A 15,433-nucleotide genomic window follows, 5' to 3' on the forward strand; every position below is an offset into this window, starting at 1 on the left:
GCATCCACCTGCAATGCAGGAGATCTGGGTCCAATCCCTGGGTTGGAAAGATTCCCCCTACCAGAGAAGGAAACGGCAACCCACTCCAGTATTCTTGCCTGGAGAATCCCCATGGACAAGAGGAGCCTGGTGGGCTACAGTCCATGGGGTCACAAAGAGTCAGACAAGCCTGAGCAACTAACACACACTCCTTCTCTATCAAGTGATTCCTGTTTATCTTTTAAGGTCTGGTTGCATTTACAACCAGAAGCCTTACAAGAAGCCTTCCTTGATGCGGTCATTTTAAAACATGACCTCGAATTCTTTGACACTTCTCTCCTGTAGAGGTGGAACCTCATTCCTATCCGTTCGAGTGCAGGCTGGTCATGGACACTTGCTTCTGAAGAATAGGACAGGGACTTCCCTGGTGGTTCATTGGTTAAGAATCCGCCTTTGAATGCAGGGGACATGGGTTCAATCCCTGGTCAGGAAACTAAGATCCTACCTGCCACGGGGCAACTGAGGCCACAGGCTGCAGCTTCCAAGCCTGTGTGCTCTGGAGCCTGTTCACCACAGCTAGAGTGAAGTCTAAGTGCTGCAACAAAAGATCCCACATGCTGCGAGAAAGTTCCTGCATGCTGCAACTAAGACCCAAAGCATCCAAATAAAAAAAATATATATTAAAAAAACCCATAAAGAATAAGGAGTAGGATAAAGAATAAGGATAAAATAAGATAAAAGTAAGGACTAGAATAAGGAATAGGTGTAAAGGTACTATAGCTTCTTTTGTGCTTTCTCTCTTGGCTGCCTTGCTCTGGGTGGGTTGGGGTGGGGGAGGGTCAGCCGCCATGCTGTAAGGACACTCAAGCAGCCAAAGGAGAGGTCCGTGTGATGGGAACTGGGCCTTCCTGCTGACAGCTTTGTGACTAAACCATCTTAGAAGCAGATCCCCTGGCCACAATCAAGCCTTCAGCCTCTGCTGACATCCTGAATGCAACTGCCTGAGAAACCTTGAGCCAGAACTGCCCAATGAAGCAGTTGAATTCCTGACCCATGGACATTGTTGTGAGTTGCTAAGTTTTGGGAGTAATTTGTTACGTAGCAGTAGTGAACTAATATTTTTACCTCCCAGCAAGGAGTGCTGCCTGCCTGCTCTGAACCACTGGTCACCTGCAGCATCACTAATTTTGTCTCATAATTTTTAAGATCTGTTGTTGTTGTGTGGTTGCAAAGTCACGTCCGACTCTTTTGAGACTCCATGGAGTGTAGACTGCCAGGCTCCTCTGTCCATGGGATTTCCCAGGCAAGAATACCAGAATGGGTTGCCATTTCCTCCTCCAGGGGATCTTCCCGACCCAGAGATTGAACCGGAGTCTCCTGCATGGCAGGCAGGTTCTTTACCACTGAGCCACCTGGAAGGGGGCCCTTCCCCAGTACTTCCAGTGACCAGTGTTTAATCATGTGGGGTTAATTGATTAACTAGCACAAGAGCATTGTGTAAGAACACACCTAAGGTTTTTTTGGTTGCCAGATATAGATACTAATGGGTAAGTTGGATGTGGGGGTGATTCAAGAGAATTTCTTTATCTATAACACACAGGGTCATGATTAGACCTGGAAATTAATTGGCCTGAATTCAGGGGCTTTCTGTGGGCACAGAAGGCTGTAAAACTTGTGTTCCTGGGAGTGCTATCTTATGAAAGTGCTGGTTGGGGCATACTGTAGCAGGAGTTGGGGAAGGGAAGAGAGGCATGTTAGAGCCTCTGATTATGTGTTGAAGTCTTTGCAGTTGATTAATTACAGAAATGATTTATAATTATTATAGAAAATTGAAAAAATACTGAAAAGCAAAAAATTATCCTTAACCTATAACTCAGCTTGGCAAATATCCTTCAAGAGTGATGTGTACATCCACAGGAAGATATATATGTTGGAAAAAAAAAAGCATCAGGACTTCCCTGGGTGGTACAGTGGTTAACAATCCGCCTGCTAATGCAGGGGACACGGGTTCAATCCTTGGTCTGGAAAGATTCCACGTACCTCAGAGCAATTAAGCCCATGTGCCACAACTGCTGAGCCCACCCTCTAGAGCCCATGAGCTGCATCTGCTGAGCCTGTGCGCCCTAGAGCCTGTGCTCCTTAACCAGAGAATCCACTGCAGTGAGAAGCCCGAGCACCACGGCTAGGGAATAGGCCCCACTCGCTGCAAGGAGAGAAAGCCTGCACTCAGCAATGAAGCCCCAGTATGGCCAAAAATAAATAAGTAAATAATAATTAAAAAGGGACCATATTGTTCTGATCCTTACTTTTCTCACTGAGCGATATGACATGAGTCTTCATACCAACATAACCAGTACAGATCTCCTTTTAGAGTTATTTTATTGTATGGGCATACTTCCGTGTATTATTTATTTTTCCCTTATTGATATGTACTTCAACTATTTCCACTGTTTTCAACCCATAAACAATGTTTCTACAAATATCCTTGTATACAATATTTTTGTGTAGTTGCCCAAATAGTGCTTTAGTGTAAATTCCTTACAGTAGGTTTATGGACCAAATACCTGAACATTTTTCAGGCTTTGAACACATTGTACCAAATTGTCCTTCAGAAAGTACCAGGCACACGCTTATCTGTAGTCCTTGCCAGCACTGACTTTTCTTTTTAATCTTGGCCAATCTGATAGGTGAAAGATGTTATCTTCTTATTATCTTAACTACTTTAATAACTAGGGAGGCTGGGCATGTTTCACTGGTCATTTTATATTTCTCCTTGAGCAAATTGAGTCCTTCGCATATTTTTGTTTCCTTTACAAAACTTATTTCTTTGAAACTGAACTATGCAAGTAATGTAGGTCTACATGCTTGTGAAGCATCCCATATATAAAGCAGAACTCCCTTCCCTACTTTCTCCCTCTTCTTGTTATAATAACTTTTTGACAGTGTGAGGTATATTCTTCTGTATTATTTTCTGTGCATTTATATACATACCTATAAATAATTTTAGGTTTTGTTTTTACTAAAATGGGGTCATGTTCTCTGTGATGTTCTGAATTGCACCCCCGCCCCCCCTATATTCAATAGATCTTGGAGAGCATCTTATGTCAGCAATATGGAACTACTGCTTTCTTTTCTAAACATATTTATTTTGGCTGCATCCGATCTTAGTTGCAGCATTCAGGATCTTTCGCTGTGGCAGGCAGGCTTCTCTCTAGTTGAGGCATGGGCTCTGTAGTTGTGGTGTGTGGGCTTAGTTGCCCTGAGGCATGCGGGATCTTAGTTCCCCAACCAGGAATCGAACCTGAGTCCCCTGCATTGGAAAGCGAATTCTTAAGCATGGGACAACCAGGGAAGTCCTCAGATTTCTTTCCGAATAATTGAGCAGTTTTATTTAAAGTGTACAGTTTAATGGTTTTTAGTTTATTTACGGAATTGTGTAACCATTACCACAATCAATTTTAGAACATTTTTCATCAGCTCCAATAGAAACCTTATATCCTGTAGCTTCCAAATCCTCCATTTCTCTGAGCCCTAAGCAACCACAAATTTACATTCTGTCTCTATAGATTTGCCTATTCTAGGCATTTTATATTAATGGAATCACATAATATGCAGCCTTTTATGTCTGTGTCCATTCATTTAGCACAGTGTTTTCAAGGTTTATCCATGTTGTAGCATGTGCCAATACTTCATTCTTTTTTTCAATGGTTGAATACTATTCTAGTGTCTGGATATCCTATAATCTGTTTATTCAGAAGTTGATGGGCATCTGGGTTGTTTCCACTTTGGGGGGTATTATGAATACTGCTGCTGTGAACATGCGTGTACAAGTTCTTGAGTGGACGTGTGTTTTCACTTGTCTTGGGGGTATATACCTGGGAGTGGAATTACTGAAATGGTAGTTCTTTTTATGTTGCTGGGTTCAGTTTGCTGGAATTTTGTTGAGAATTTTTGCATTTATTTTCATAAGCTGTATTGGCCTGTAGTTTTCTTTTCTTGTGATGTTAATTTTGGTGTCAGTGTAGTACTAGCCTCATGAAATAAGTTGGGAAGTGTTCCCTCTTCTATTCCTGGAGGAGTTTGGGAGGAATTAGTATTACTTTTTCTTTAAGGGCTAGAATTTACAACTAAAGGCCATCTGGACCTGGGCTTTTCTTTGTGGGTAGTTTTTTGATTACTAATCCAACCTCTATTATTTATTATAGGTCTTTTTAGATCTTCTGTTTCTTCCTGAGTCAGCTTTGGTAGTCTGTGATGGCTGGGAATTGTCCATTTCATCTGCGTATGTATTAGTCGCTTAGCTGTGCCCCACCCTTTGTGGCCCCATGGACTGTAGCCCAGCAGGCTCCTCTGTCCATGAATTCTCCAGGCAAGAATACTGAAATGGGTTGCTATTCCCTTCTCCAGAGGATCTTTTCAACGCAGGGATTGAACCTGGGTCCCCCGTATTGCAGGCAGATTCTTTACTGTCTGAGCCACCATGGAAGTCCCCATTTCATCTAAGTTATCTAAATTATTGACACATGGCTTCCCATAGTATTTGTATTTTATTCTGTGTAGCTTATTCTGATCAGTTTCCTATAGATTGATATTTAAGTTGTTTCCACTTTTTTTTTTTTTTGCTGTTACAAACAATGCTTCAGTGACCATTTTATTGTGTCTCTCTCTGTGTTCATGTGTCAGTGTGTTTATAGTATATGTTCTAGAAGAGGAATTGTTGGGTCAGCGGTTTGTGTATTTAAAAATGTTGATTGTTTGTTTCTATCTTCTTATCCTCTTTCTTCTCATCTTTCTATCCTTACTAATTTGTATAAGTTCTTTTTTTAAAAAGTTGTCTGTTTATTTGGCTGTGTCAGGTCTTAGGTGTGTCATGCGGGCCTTCTGTTGCGGCTTGAGGGTTTCTTTCTAGCTGTGCTGTGCAGGCTCAGTGATTGTGCTGCACGGGCTTAGTTGCTTTGCAGCATGTGGGATCTTAGTTCACCAGCCAGGGATCCAACTGCCTTGCCTGCACTGGGAGGTGGATTCGTAACCCCTTGACCACCAGGGAAGTCCCTGTGTAAGTTCATTATTATTCTTGGTATCCTGGAGATTGGAGTTGGTTAGAATCCACAGAGCAAATGGGAAGGATAGATTTGAGAGCTGGATGTTTGATGGCAGCTTCTGGTCAAAGTTGCTTGATGTGGGTGCCCGAAGCTTGTCCTCGACCCTGAACATTCACATGTGGGGTTTCCAGACTCTGGAACCTGAACTTCGCAGAGGTCGGAAACTCTTTGCCTCTGATGGGCCAGTTTTAGCTTGGGAGAGGTCACTTGGAGTCTGAAGCAGGGCCTGGTTTCTGCCCGTGATTCCATAAGGGTCCTTCCATGGTGGTTCTCTTCTGAGAATGTGGAGGCTGACGGGGACATCAGGCAGTTCTGGCCTGTGGGTGCCTGCAGAGGAAGGCAGGATGGATGCCCTACCTCTATGTGGAGAAGCGACAAGGACATGTTTTCTTTTCACTGCTTTCTTTTGTTCCCTATTCATCTGGGGACAGTCCATTCTGTGTGCTGATTAACTCAGGGCTTGCCAATGCCCAGAAGAAAGTAGAGCTCTTTTCACAGAATGGGAAGTGGGGACACTTCTGGTGGAACCTCTGCCTGTGTTTTGTTAGGATACAGCTTTCAGCCCCTCACCCTTCCATTCCACCTTCTTTTTCTCTTTTTGGTCTTATCTGGAGTTTACAAAGTTGGCACCAAAGTAGGTTAAAATTTTTACATAGTTTATGATTTTAAAAATAACCCATCCAGGCTCCTGGAGGCTGCAGTTTTCAGGCTTTGCTTTCAAGTTCTCGGGTTCCCAAAATGTCCCTTGGGGACAGCGGACAGGGACAGGCAGAGGTGACCCGCCAGGGCTCAAGCTTCCACAGCTGTTTTGGTCAGGGCGGCATGCTTTAACTGGTTTTGTATGCTGGAATTCTAAGTGAGACTTTTGTGAGGAGACAGAAGGGGCTGTGTGTTGCCACAAAACTTGGAAGTCTATTTGTGTGGGACATCTTGGCCCCACTGTTGGGTTGAAAGCATCCCAAGCACAAATGCTGCCGGAGGGTGAATCTCCAGGCGCTGGGGAAACCTCGGCTTTTCCCAGGGGCCCCTCCCTCTTGACAGAGACTGAGTAACTGTTCTCTCCAGGGCCATGTGCCAGCCTGGGCGCGCTTTGTTCCCCGTCTTGTTCTATGGGGTGTTCTGGCCCTTCCAGCCCTGCAAAGGCGAAATCAAATTATCTTCTCTCTTGATCCAAATGAATTTCATCCCTGGGGAAGCCGGGGTTGAGCTTCCAGACAGTCAGCAGGGAGGCTTTTTCTCTCTACCTCCTGGCTGACGCCCTGTCTTTGTCTCTCTGCCCTGTTTGTGTCTTTCAGTCGGCGGAGTTCTTCGAGATGCTGGAGAAAATGCAGGTAAGCATCCTCAATGTGGGGGTGGGGTGGGGTGGGGCAAGGCCCGGGTGGGAGTGCCTCAGTGACCTCAGGACACAACACCAGGAGAAACCCACGGGCAAAACTCAGGTCCTTGGAGGGAGGGCAGAGGGGAGAGCACTCACAGTTCTGAGGGCCTGGGCCATTTCCACGTGAACAGCACTCAGGATTCTGGAATGGTTCCTGCCTGAAGGATGGAGAGAAGATAAACAGAACCTGCCAGCAGGGCAGACGGATGTGGGGAGGGTTTGAGAGGGTCCGTCATTCCTGGAATGGGTCAGAAAGAAAGCCCCTTCTTAGAGGAGTCATCTCACGTCTGGGAGGCAGAGCAGCCAAGTAGGAGACAGACCTGAGTTCAAATCCTGCTTCTAACACTCGCTAGCACTAGCTCCTACCCTTTTCTGAGCCTCTGGTTCCTGTTTTCTGTCTACTCACTGTTCTCGCTTCACTCTGATGCCAAACGCGTGGCCGTTTTCCCACACTAAACAATTCAGCAACACCAGCTGGGTGCCCTACAATTTCACCCAGTTCTGACACAGTCTCCCTGGAGATCTCATAGGTAAAGGGCTCAGTCCCACAAGACCACCCTCCTCTGACTTCAACCCCAATCCCAAATCCAGATTATCACTCGTGTTTTGACTCACTGGCTATAAATCAGAGGTTCCCATGATCACTCCTTGGTTCCATTAATTCACTAGAGCGACTCACAGAACTCAGGAAACCCACTGACTTACTAGGTTAACAGCTTATTATAAAAAGAGATAACTCAGGAACAGCCAGATGGAAGAATGGCCGGGGGCAAGGTATGTGGGAAGGGATGCAAGCTCCCATGCCTTCTTCAGGAACAGTGTGTGTTCACCAGCTAGAAAATCCCCATCCTTGTGGGTTTTTGTGGAGGCTTCTTTAAACAGGATGATTGATTAAATCATTGGCTATTGGTGATTGATTGACTCTCCAGCCTCTCCTCTGTCTCTGGAGGTTGAGGGTGGGGCTGAAAGTTCCAACCTTCTAATCAGGGTTGGTTCCCCTAGCAACAAGCTCCCATCCTTAGGGGCTTCCCAGAAGTTACCTCATTAACATAAGCTTATGAATAACAAGACACCCCTTTCACCTTTCTGGTTCTGGAGCTGTTTCAGAAATGAAGGACAAAGGTTCAAATGCTGTAAAAAGAGATGGTCCATTGTTCTTAACACCTAGGAAATGCCAAGGGTTTTAGGTTTTTCCTACATTTATAGTTGGCTTTCTACAATTAGAAAGAGCTTTCCCTTTTCTCCGTTCATTTATTCATTTGTCCATCTATCCATCCATCCATTCATCCATTCACTCATTGGTATGGACTCATGGATTCTGATTATACTATAGTTTATAGTCTATATAATAAAATCTTTATTTTAATGCTCAAGTTATCTTAGATTTGGCCAGTGGGAGCCCCTGGGACCTGGCTGCTATACCAAATATATATTAATATTTCTCATAAATCATGATAGCACAGGTTCTACAAATGAGAATGCAAATACCCACTTACATGGTTGTCCAGATGAAATGAGAAATAACAGTTACAGATGGGAAGAAGATGCTGATGATAGCCTACACATTTCAGACACTTCTCTGGGCTCAGAGATTGATAGGTGTCACCTCATTTCTTCCTGAGAAGTCCCACAGGAAGTAGGTATATTGTTATCCCCATTTCACAGATGAGAAAACCAAGGCACAGAGCTATTAAGTAAAGCACTCAAGGGCTGATAGGTTGTTATGGTAGCTTTGGAGCCAGAAGGCTTAGCTACTATGTTATGGTGGCTAAGTAGACGCTCCAGGCTCCAGGAAGGAAGATTCTGTAGTGATGGTTTGGAAGCTCTAGAAGGGAGGCAAATGAAGTGCCCACAGTCAGCCTGAGACGCAGGTGGAGCTGCTGAGAGGGTGACTGCCACCAGCAATCAAGCATGGTCCTCATGGAAAAGCCAGGTCGCCGCCCTAAGGGTGGGGAGAGGTAGGGATGGTTGAAGGGAAAACTATTATTAGTGGTTGTGTTATTATCACAAGCAAGTTATTAAAATCCCCTTCTGTGCCCAGCAGTGTGTAGACTACAAGCTAATTTATATGTATTTAGGGAACCTACAGTCAAGTTCGGAAACAGGGAGGGCCTTGGCCTTGACAGTGAGTGGTGGGAGGCAGCACATAATTAAGTAAAGCCGGGATTTCTACCTCAATCCCTGGAGTCCCGCTCTGCACTCTGCCAAGCTGGTGGGGAATTTGCAGCTTGCCCTGCCTTCTCTCTGGTTGCTCCTGCAATCCACTCACCCCTATCTCTTTACCCACTTCCCTCCCCCTAGCCCTGACTCAACTGACCTCATCATTCTCTTGTTTCAAGGCTGCTGAGTTGTCTTCTCAGCTAGATTGGGAGCCTGTCAAGGGCAGGGGGTCTGTTTTATTTTTTTCTGGCCATACTACGAGGCTTGCAGGATCTTAGTTCTCTAACCAGAGATGCAACCACGCCCTCTGCAGTGAAGCTTCAGAGTCTTAACCACGGGACCACCAGAGAATTCCCAAGGGTCTGGTTTTTATGCTTCCTTTCTGTCTCCACGGCAGGTGGCTGACCCCTGTGGGTGGGTGGTCAGTTTCATCTCAGTTGAGACTACCTGGGGCTGAGACCAGGCTTCCCAATGCTTGGGCCTCTGCCTAGTGCCCACTGGGCCCCAGCCTCCAAGGGGCTGCAGCTTCCAGCTGTTCCATGTGTCTGAAAGTCATGTGGGGAAGTGGCTGGTGTGAAGTGTGGCCAGAGTCTGTCCTTGAGTGTGGGCGCCCTCTTTCATGCTGCGGGCGTGGAGACAGAGCCTCGAGTATTGTAGCATCCAGGGCTCTCTGAGAGTTGTGAAGAGCTGAGACTAAGATCCAGGACTCCTGACCTCCCTGACCGAGAGTCAAGGGATTTGAAGAAGAGCAAAATCCTTTGAAGCAACAGAAGTGCACAAGCTTTGGATCCCTTCAGTCCTGGGTTCAAGTTCTATCTGATACTCTCTAGCTGAACATCCTTGGCCAAGTCATTCTACCTCTCTGAACCTCAGTGTCCACATGGCCAGGGATGAGGGAGGGGGCCATAATCATGACACCTATAGCAAGGAGATCAAACCAGTCAATCCTAAAGGAAATCAACCCTGAATATTCATTGGAAGGACTGATGCGGACGCTGAAGTTCCAATACTTTGGCCACCTGATGTGAAGAGCCAACTCATTGGAAAAGACCCTGATGCTGGGAAAGATTGAAGGCAGGAGGAGAAGGGGGTGACAGAAGATGAGATGGTTGGATGGCATCATTGACTCAATGGACATGAGTTTGAGCAAGCTCCGGGAGATAGTGAAGGACAGGGGACCGAGGTGTGCTGTAGTCCATGGGGTCGCAAGGAGTCGGATACGACTTAGCAACTGACTTAGCAACTGAACAACAATAGCAAAGGCTGACACATGGAGAGGCCCCAGTGCTGGGCGGCAGCTCTGTCGGGGGGAGGGCACTGGAGGAGGTTTGCTCACCTGCCCAGGGCTGTTTCCAGGGAGGGATGACTAACGAAGGACAAACAGACCAACTCCTGACATCACCCCTCTCTTCACCCTCCCAGTTTGCTTCCCTGGTCAGGGACTGCTGTCCACTCAGGTGGTTTTCATCCCATGTGGGGAAAGGAGGGCTTGTCGAGTGGGAGGGGCCCTCCCCACGCCCTCCTGGACGGCGCTGCAGGTGACTCAGTCCCACCAAGTCCGGAGAAGCCCGAGTCTAAATCTACCCAGTGAGTGAGCAGGAGTCCTGGGCTCTGAGGGCTGTGGGACAGGCCTCCGCACTGTAGACACATGGCCTGGCTTCACCTCCAGGTGCTGACAGCCACTAGCTCCAGGAACCTCCTCCCAGGGCCCCCACTTCTGTGTTGGTAAATAGGTGCTGAGGGTTTTCAGAGGAGACTGAAGGAGGGAGCGCTGTGCAAGGTCAAGCTCCTGCTCTGTAGTATTATGATCAGGCAGGGGCTGCTGCAGGACACTCTTCTCTCCAGAGGGGCCTGCGTGTCCCAGTGTGTCCCAGCATCTCACACCCTTGTCGGAATTTATTCAAACAGTTTTGGGGACACCATGTACCCCAGCCCCTCAAAACCCACTTAAGTCAGAACGTGGCACCGTTGGACTGGGCCCTGCTCCCCAGAAGAGCACCTTCCAGACGCCTGCAGATGACGCCCTTTAATCCAGGCCCAGTGAAGGTGCCTGACCCTTGCGATGACACCTCTGTGAGATGGATGGGTGGATGTTAGAATCCTCATTTCGCAATTGAAGCTGTGGAAGCTGCAAGAGGCTCAGCTTCGTCAAGGGTCACTGGCAGTAAGACAACAGCAGAGTGAGGACCGGGCCACCTGCCTGTCAGCCGTGGGGCCTCCCACCAGGGAGGGGTGGAGCTGCTGTGGCATGAGGTCCAGCTTGCGGGTGCCGACACCCCAAGATGCAGGTTTCCATCCCTCACCCCTCACCTGTTGGCTTTGAGAGAGCCTGTTGGAGATGTTTAAGCACCGGAATGGGTCTTGCCTGGTGGTACAGTGGATAAGAAGCCGCTTTGCAATGTAGGGGACATGGGTTTGATCCCTGGTCTGGGAAGATTCCATGTGCCATGGGGCAACTAAGCCCGTGTAACCAACCCCTGCTTGCTGCAACTAGGGAGAAAGCCTGTGCAAAGCAACGAAGACCCAGCGCAGCCAGAAAAAAAAAGCACCAGCATAGAAAAGCTGCTTACCTATAGCTTTTACCATATTCTGACCACTCTTCCAAGGGCTCAACACATTCTCAACATTGAATCTTCACTACCAGAGTAGGTGCCGTTTTCATTCCCATTTTACAGATGGGAACACTGAGCTACACAGAGGTTTTGTGACTTGCCCAGGGTCATCAGGTCGTAAGTGGCAGTGTTGGGATTTGAACCCCCGTGATCTGGCTTGGAACCCCTGTGATCTGGCTTGAGCCCATGCTGTTAACCTGCTGCCTTGCCCGAGGCTTCTGTGAGGCCTGAGTGTGTAAGGGCCGCGCCAGCTGCCACTGCTGCTGTCACTAACTGCCAGCTAAGGCAGCTGCTCCTGATAAACTCCTCTGTTTGGCTCGTCTTCTGTGACCTTTGCTTTTCCATGGATCCTCTTTTCCTTGTTTCTGCAGGGGATCAAGCTTGAAGAGCAGAAGCCGGGACCCCAGAAGAACAAGGTGGGCTGGGCGGGTGTCAGAGACAGGGGACACAGCGGGCTTGCTGGGTTCTGCTATCTTACGCTGTCTACCTCAGATTTTCACCATGAGCCACTTAAGTGACCACACCATGTTGACTGGGGCATAGTGGGCAGCAAGGGGGGCCCTGGCTTGATGCCTTTGGGGCAGCTTCTGGGTGGACTGGGGTGGAGACAAGGCTTGAGGCTCAGCCTGGCTTCTCTGCACCCACTCCTGTGAATGGACCACACGCCGTGTGTAGGGGTATCGGGCTCTGTGCTCCAGGTTCCAGAGGCATCAACTCTCAGCTTCAACTTCCATTGCCCAGGCCCAGGGGTGCAGCTCATCACTTGGAGGTCAGCCCTCTTACCTGGAGGGGGCTGGATGGGATCAGAGGTTACCTTCCTGTCACAGCCTCCTAGGGTGAGCAACTGGGTCACCAGAAGTGTGGGCATCAGCGCTTTGCATATTGCGTCTTCAGCTGGCAGGGTTTGCACTCAGGTTCTGTCACTCTGGGAAAGAACTCAAGCCAGGTTCCAGAGCTGCCTCTAGGCTGTTTTTCTGTCCGGTGTTCTGCCCGTTGATCCTCCCAAGGCCCTGCTGCAGTCTGCCAGGCCCCCAGCCCACTACCTCCCCCATCTGGGAGAGGGGAATGCAAACAGTGGTCAAACCTGATGGGTGTTGTGGGGATGGATGGTGACATTGTCTGGTTTGTCTTGCAGGATGACTACATTCCGTACCCCAGCATCGACGAGGTAGGAGTCCCCTGGCTGCCTTCAGCTCTGGGTCCTGTCTCTGGGGCGCAGCTGGGGGAGCTGATGGTGATGATGTTGATGGTCCCTGTCCAGCCCCACGTGGGAGAGAACGCTGGCCCTGGAACTTGAGGGCCTGAGGTCTCTTCCCATTATCCCCTTTGTGACCTCAGCTTTTCCATGTGTAAATTGGAGGTATCTGCCAAAGCTTTGCACCTCTGGTGCTCCAGGGTCGGTGAAACTGGAGATGTTGCAGGGCTTAGAGGAGGGGTTCATGTTACTGCTTCTGGCCTCAAAGATGGGATCCCCTCCTTGGAGTGGTTGGAAGGTTGAGGGACACCCCACCGGCACCCCTCCCCTCCTTCTGTAGACCCGGGACAGGCTGCAGTGCCAGACCCTCCCTCTGCCTCCAGGTTGTGGAGAAGGGAGGCCCATACCCCCTGATCGTCCTGCCCCAGTTTGGGGGCTACTGGATTGAGGACCCCGAGAACGTGAGCACACCGACCTCCCTGGGCAGCAGCATCTGTGAGGATGAGGAGGAGGACAGCCTCAGTCCCAGCACGTTTGGCTACAAGCTCGAGTGCAAGGGTGAAGCCAGGGCCTATCGCAGGCACTTCCTGGGGAAGGTAAGGCCCGGGGACCCAGGGCAGGGAAATAAATAGCTGCTGGAGGTGGGGGCGGTGGGCAGGGGGTGGGGGCAGGAGCCTGGCGTTCCTCTCCAGGCCCCCTTTCTCTCTGTCTCTCCTCTTCCGAGTCCTGCCCCTGTCCTTGCTGCCTGCCAGTGTCTTGACTGGGGTGGGGGATGAGGGTGGGGCAGACGGAGCATCTGCAGAGCCAGGAAGGCTCGTGCGCGTGATGGGTCCAGGTTGGGAACACCCCCGACACATATTTTAGAAGGTGATGGAATGGGTAGTGTTTGGAGGTGATGGAGAGTGGAAGGAAAAAAAAAATGTTCTCACACTTAGGAAGTCTGTTTCTATCAAAATAGTACAAGTCTCTTGTGTCCTCATTCTAGCAGGTCCCCCTTGGTACTTGTACCAGATGATGTGCTGTGAGCCTCTGATGGCTTAAAAGTGACGACTTTACATTTCCTTAAATATATTCTGCCCACCAGACTTGCCAGGTTCCGGAAGTCCCGAGGGCAGATTCCCGAAATCTCCAGCCTAAGGCAGTTTTGCAGTCTTAGGAGTTGTGTGTCAGCACCTCCTGGGGAATGTGTTAAAATGAAGATTCCAGGGCCCCACCCTGAGATAACTGGTCCTAACTAGATGGGCTACCTGAGCCAGGGAGAGACCCACTGTCTAGAGCACCAACTGGTTCCACCCTCCCAGCTTTATTCCTGCAAATAGTCTGAAGTGGGGAGGATTGCCCCTGGGAGCTAGGCAGCAGACTAGGTATCTTGTGGTGAAGAACTTGTGCTTTGGTCAAGACAGATGTGGAACCCTGGATCTTTCACTTATTAGTGATGTGACCTTGGATGGTTAACGACTCTGAACATGGTTTATCCGTCTGTGAAATGGGCACGATGATGTTTTCTTCTGCATAAAGTTAAGAGTCAGGATTAAAGGAGTAAAGGGATATTGGGCTTTTAGCCCAGTGCCTGGCAGGTCCTGGGACTCCGGGCAGTTGGAACCTGTTACTGTGGCCCTTCTCCTCCTTCCCCTCATCTACCCCTCCCCCTACCATCACCAGCAGAACCACAAGATTCCCTTTTGTCTCTTCCTTGTTGCTCTGGGGCTTCTGACTCCTGATGAAGCAGGTGATTTGGGGGAACATGTCTGGAGGGTACCCTCCTGGTGAAGGAGGTGATTTGGGGGAACATGTCTGGAGGGTCCTCCCCATCCCCGCTAACGTCTGATTTCTGTCTCTAGGATCATCTAAATTTCTACTGTACCGGCAGCAGCCTGGGAAACTTGCTCCTGTCCGTCAAGTGTGAGGAGGCCGAGGGTGTTGAGTACCTTCGGATCATTCTCAGGTGGGGCTTTGGCGCTGTTGGAGGCCACGCCTCTAGTGGCTGGTACCCAGAAATACCGGTCTGACCGGTCTGGTCTGGGTGTGCTGGGGAAATAAACCTGGCTAGAGTCTTGGGGATCTGTGTGAGTTGCCAGGCGGGGAGACCAGGTGTCTGTGCCAGCTGGCTGACTGCAGGAGTCAGCGTGGTGTCTGGTCTCAAGGTCACCTAGACCATACCCCCACGGGCTTCTCTTGTGGGGACTGGGACTCAGAGGAAGGTGGTTCATCCTGCTGAGATGCAGCTCCAGACTGTCCTGGGAGAAGGTTTACCAGAACACTGCCTCCAGCGTGCATCCGGCCGTGCAAAATAGGTCCCAAAGCATCTCTGTGTACCCTGGGTTCCCCAAAAAGGAATGGTGGTAACAACCGGAGCACTGATTCACAGCCAGGCTGGGGACCTCTCTCCAGATTATGACCTTCTCAAGGGCAGGAACTGGAATTGGTTTCTGTTGGGCTTACGTGTTTTTTAAGAACATCTTTTGCAATGATGACAGTGGGATGGTCCATGTTCTCCTCAGGCCTAGTGGTGAGAAACACAGAGGATTTTAATGCATGGCACAGTATGATTTTATTGATTTGCACAGGATGCTGTAGGAACACAGAGAGTCAATCTTAAATATCTCTCTCCCCATTGGGCTGGTGGAGAAGCGGGGAAAATCAGCAATGGTGCTTAGCAGTGTGCTGGGAACCTGTCAAGCTCCCAGTCCATATTTGTGAATCTAATTGGAAGTCCTTGATGGTATTTGGAAAAGAGCAATAGCATTTTTTCTCTGCCCAAGTTTTGAGATAAAAATGGGATGGAGAGTGACAACTAGCCTTGCAACGGGAAGGATAGGAGGAGGGGGGAGCTGGTACAAGGAAGTTGTCAGCACTTACCCAATTTTGATTTGCTCTTTCTTAAGAAAGGAACCAATTTTCTTTGCTGAGGTTCACCTGGCTAGAAATGATGTTTGCAAGGCAAGGAAGAGTCCATTAAATCACTAGCACTAATATTCTGAGAGAGTAATACCTGGATCCCCATATC

The 15,433-nt window shown here is 48.8% G+C and overlaps 1 protein-coding gene across 8 annotated transcripts in view; it reads left to right on the forward strand.

Moving 5' to 3' along the window:
• The window catches only part of RAP1GAP2 (RAP1 GTPase activating protein 2), a 201,896-nt gene that overhangs the window by 133,141 nt on the left and 53,322 nt on the right, over positions 1-15,433 (forward strand). For 6 of the 8 annotated variants that reach the window (XR_009731268.1, XM_061390696.1, XM_061390694.1 and 3 more), the window contains 5 exons: positions 6,377-6,412; positions 11,603-11,647; positions 12,367-12,399; positions 12,810-13,022; positions 14,268-14,371. Coding sequence is in view for 7 of the 8 variants with exons in the window: in XM_061390696.1 (XP_061246680.1) it covers positions 6,377-6,412; positions 11,603-11,647; positions 12,367-12,399; positions 12,810-13,022; positions 14,268-14,371 (431 nt within the window). In the remaining variant the exon portion in view is untranslated. The remainder of the gene's footprint in view (positions 1-6,376; positions 6,413-11,602; positions 11,648-12,366; positions 12,400-12,809; positions 13,023-14,267; positions 14,372-15,433) is intronic. The other 2 variants (XM_061390693.1, XM_061390699.1) reach the window with 1 other exon arrangement.

Source organism: Bos javanicus, chromosome 19 (assembly GCF_032452875.1).
Source record: "Bos javanicus breed banteng chromosome 19, ARS-OSU_banteng_1.0, whole genome shotgun sequence".
In the NCBI taxonomy this organism is placed as follows: Eukaryota; Metazoa; Chordata; class Mammalia; order Artiodactyla; family Bovidae; genus Bos; species Bos javanicus.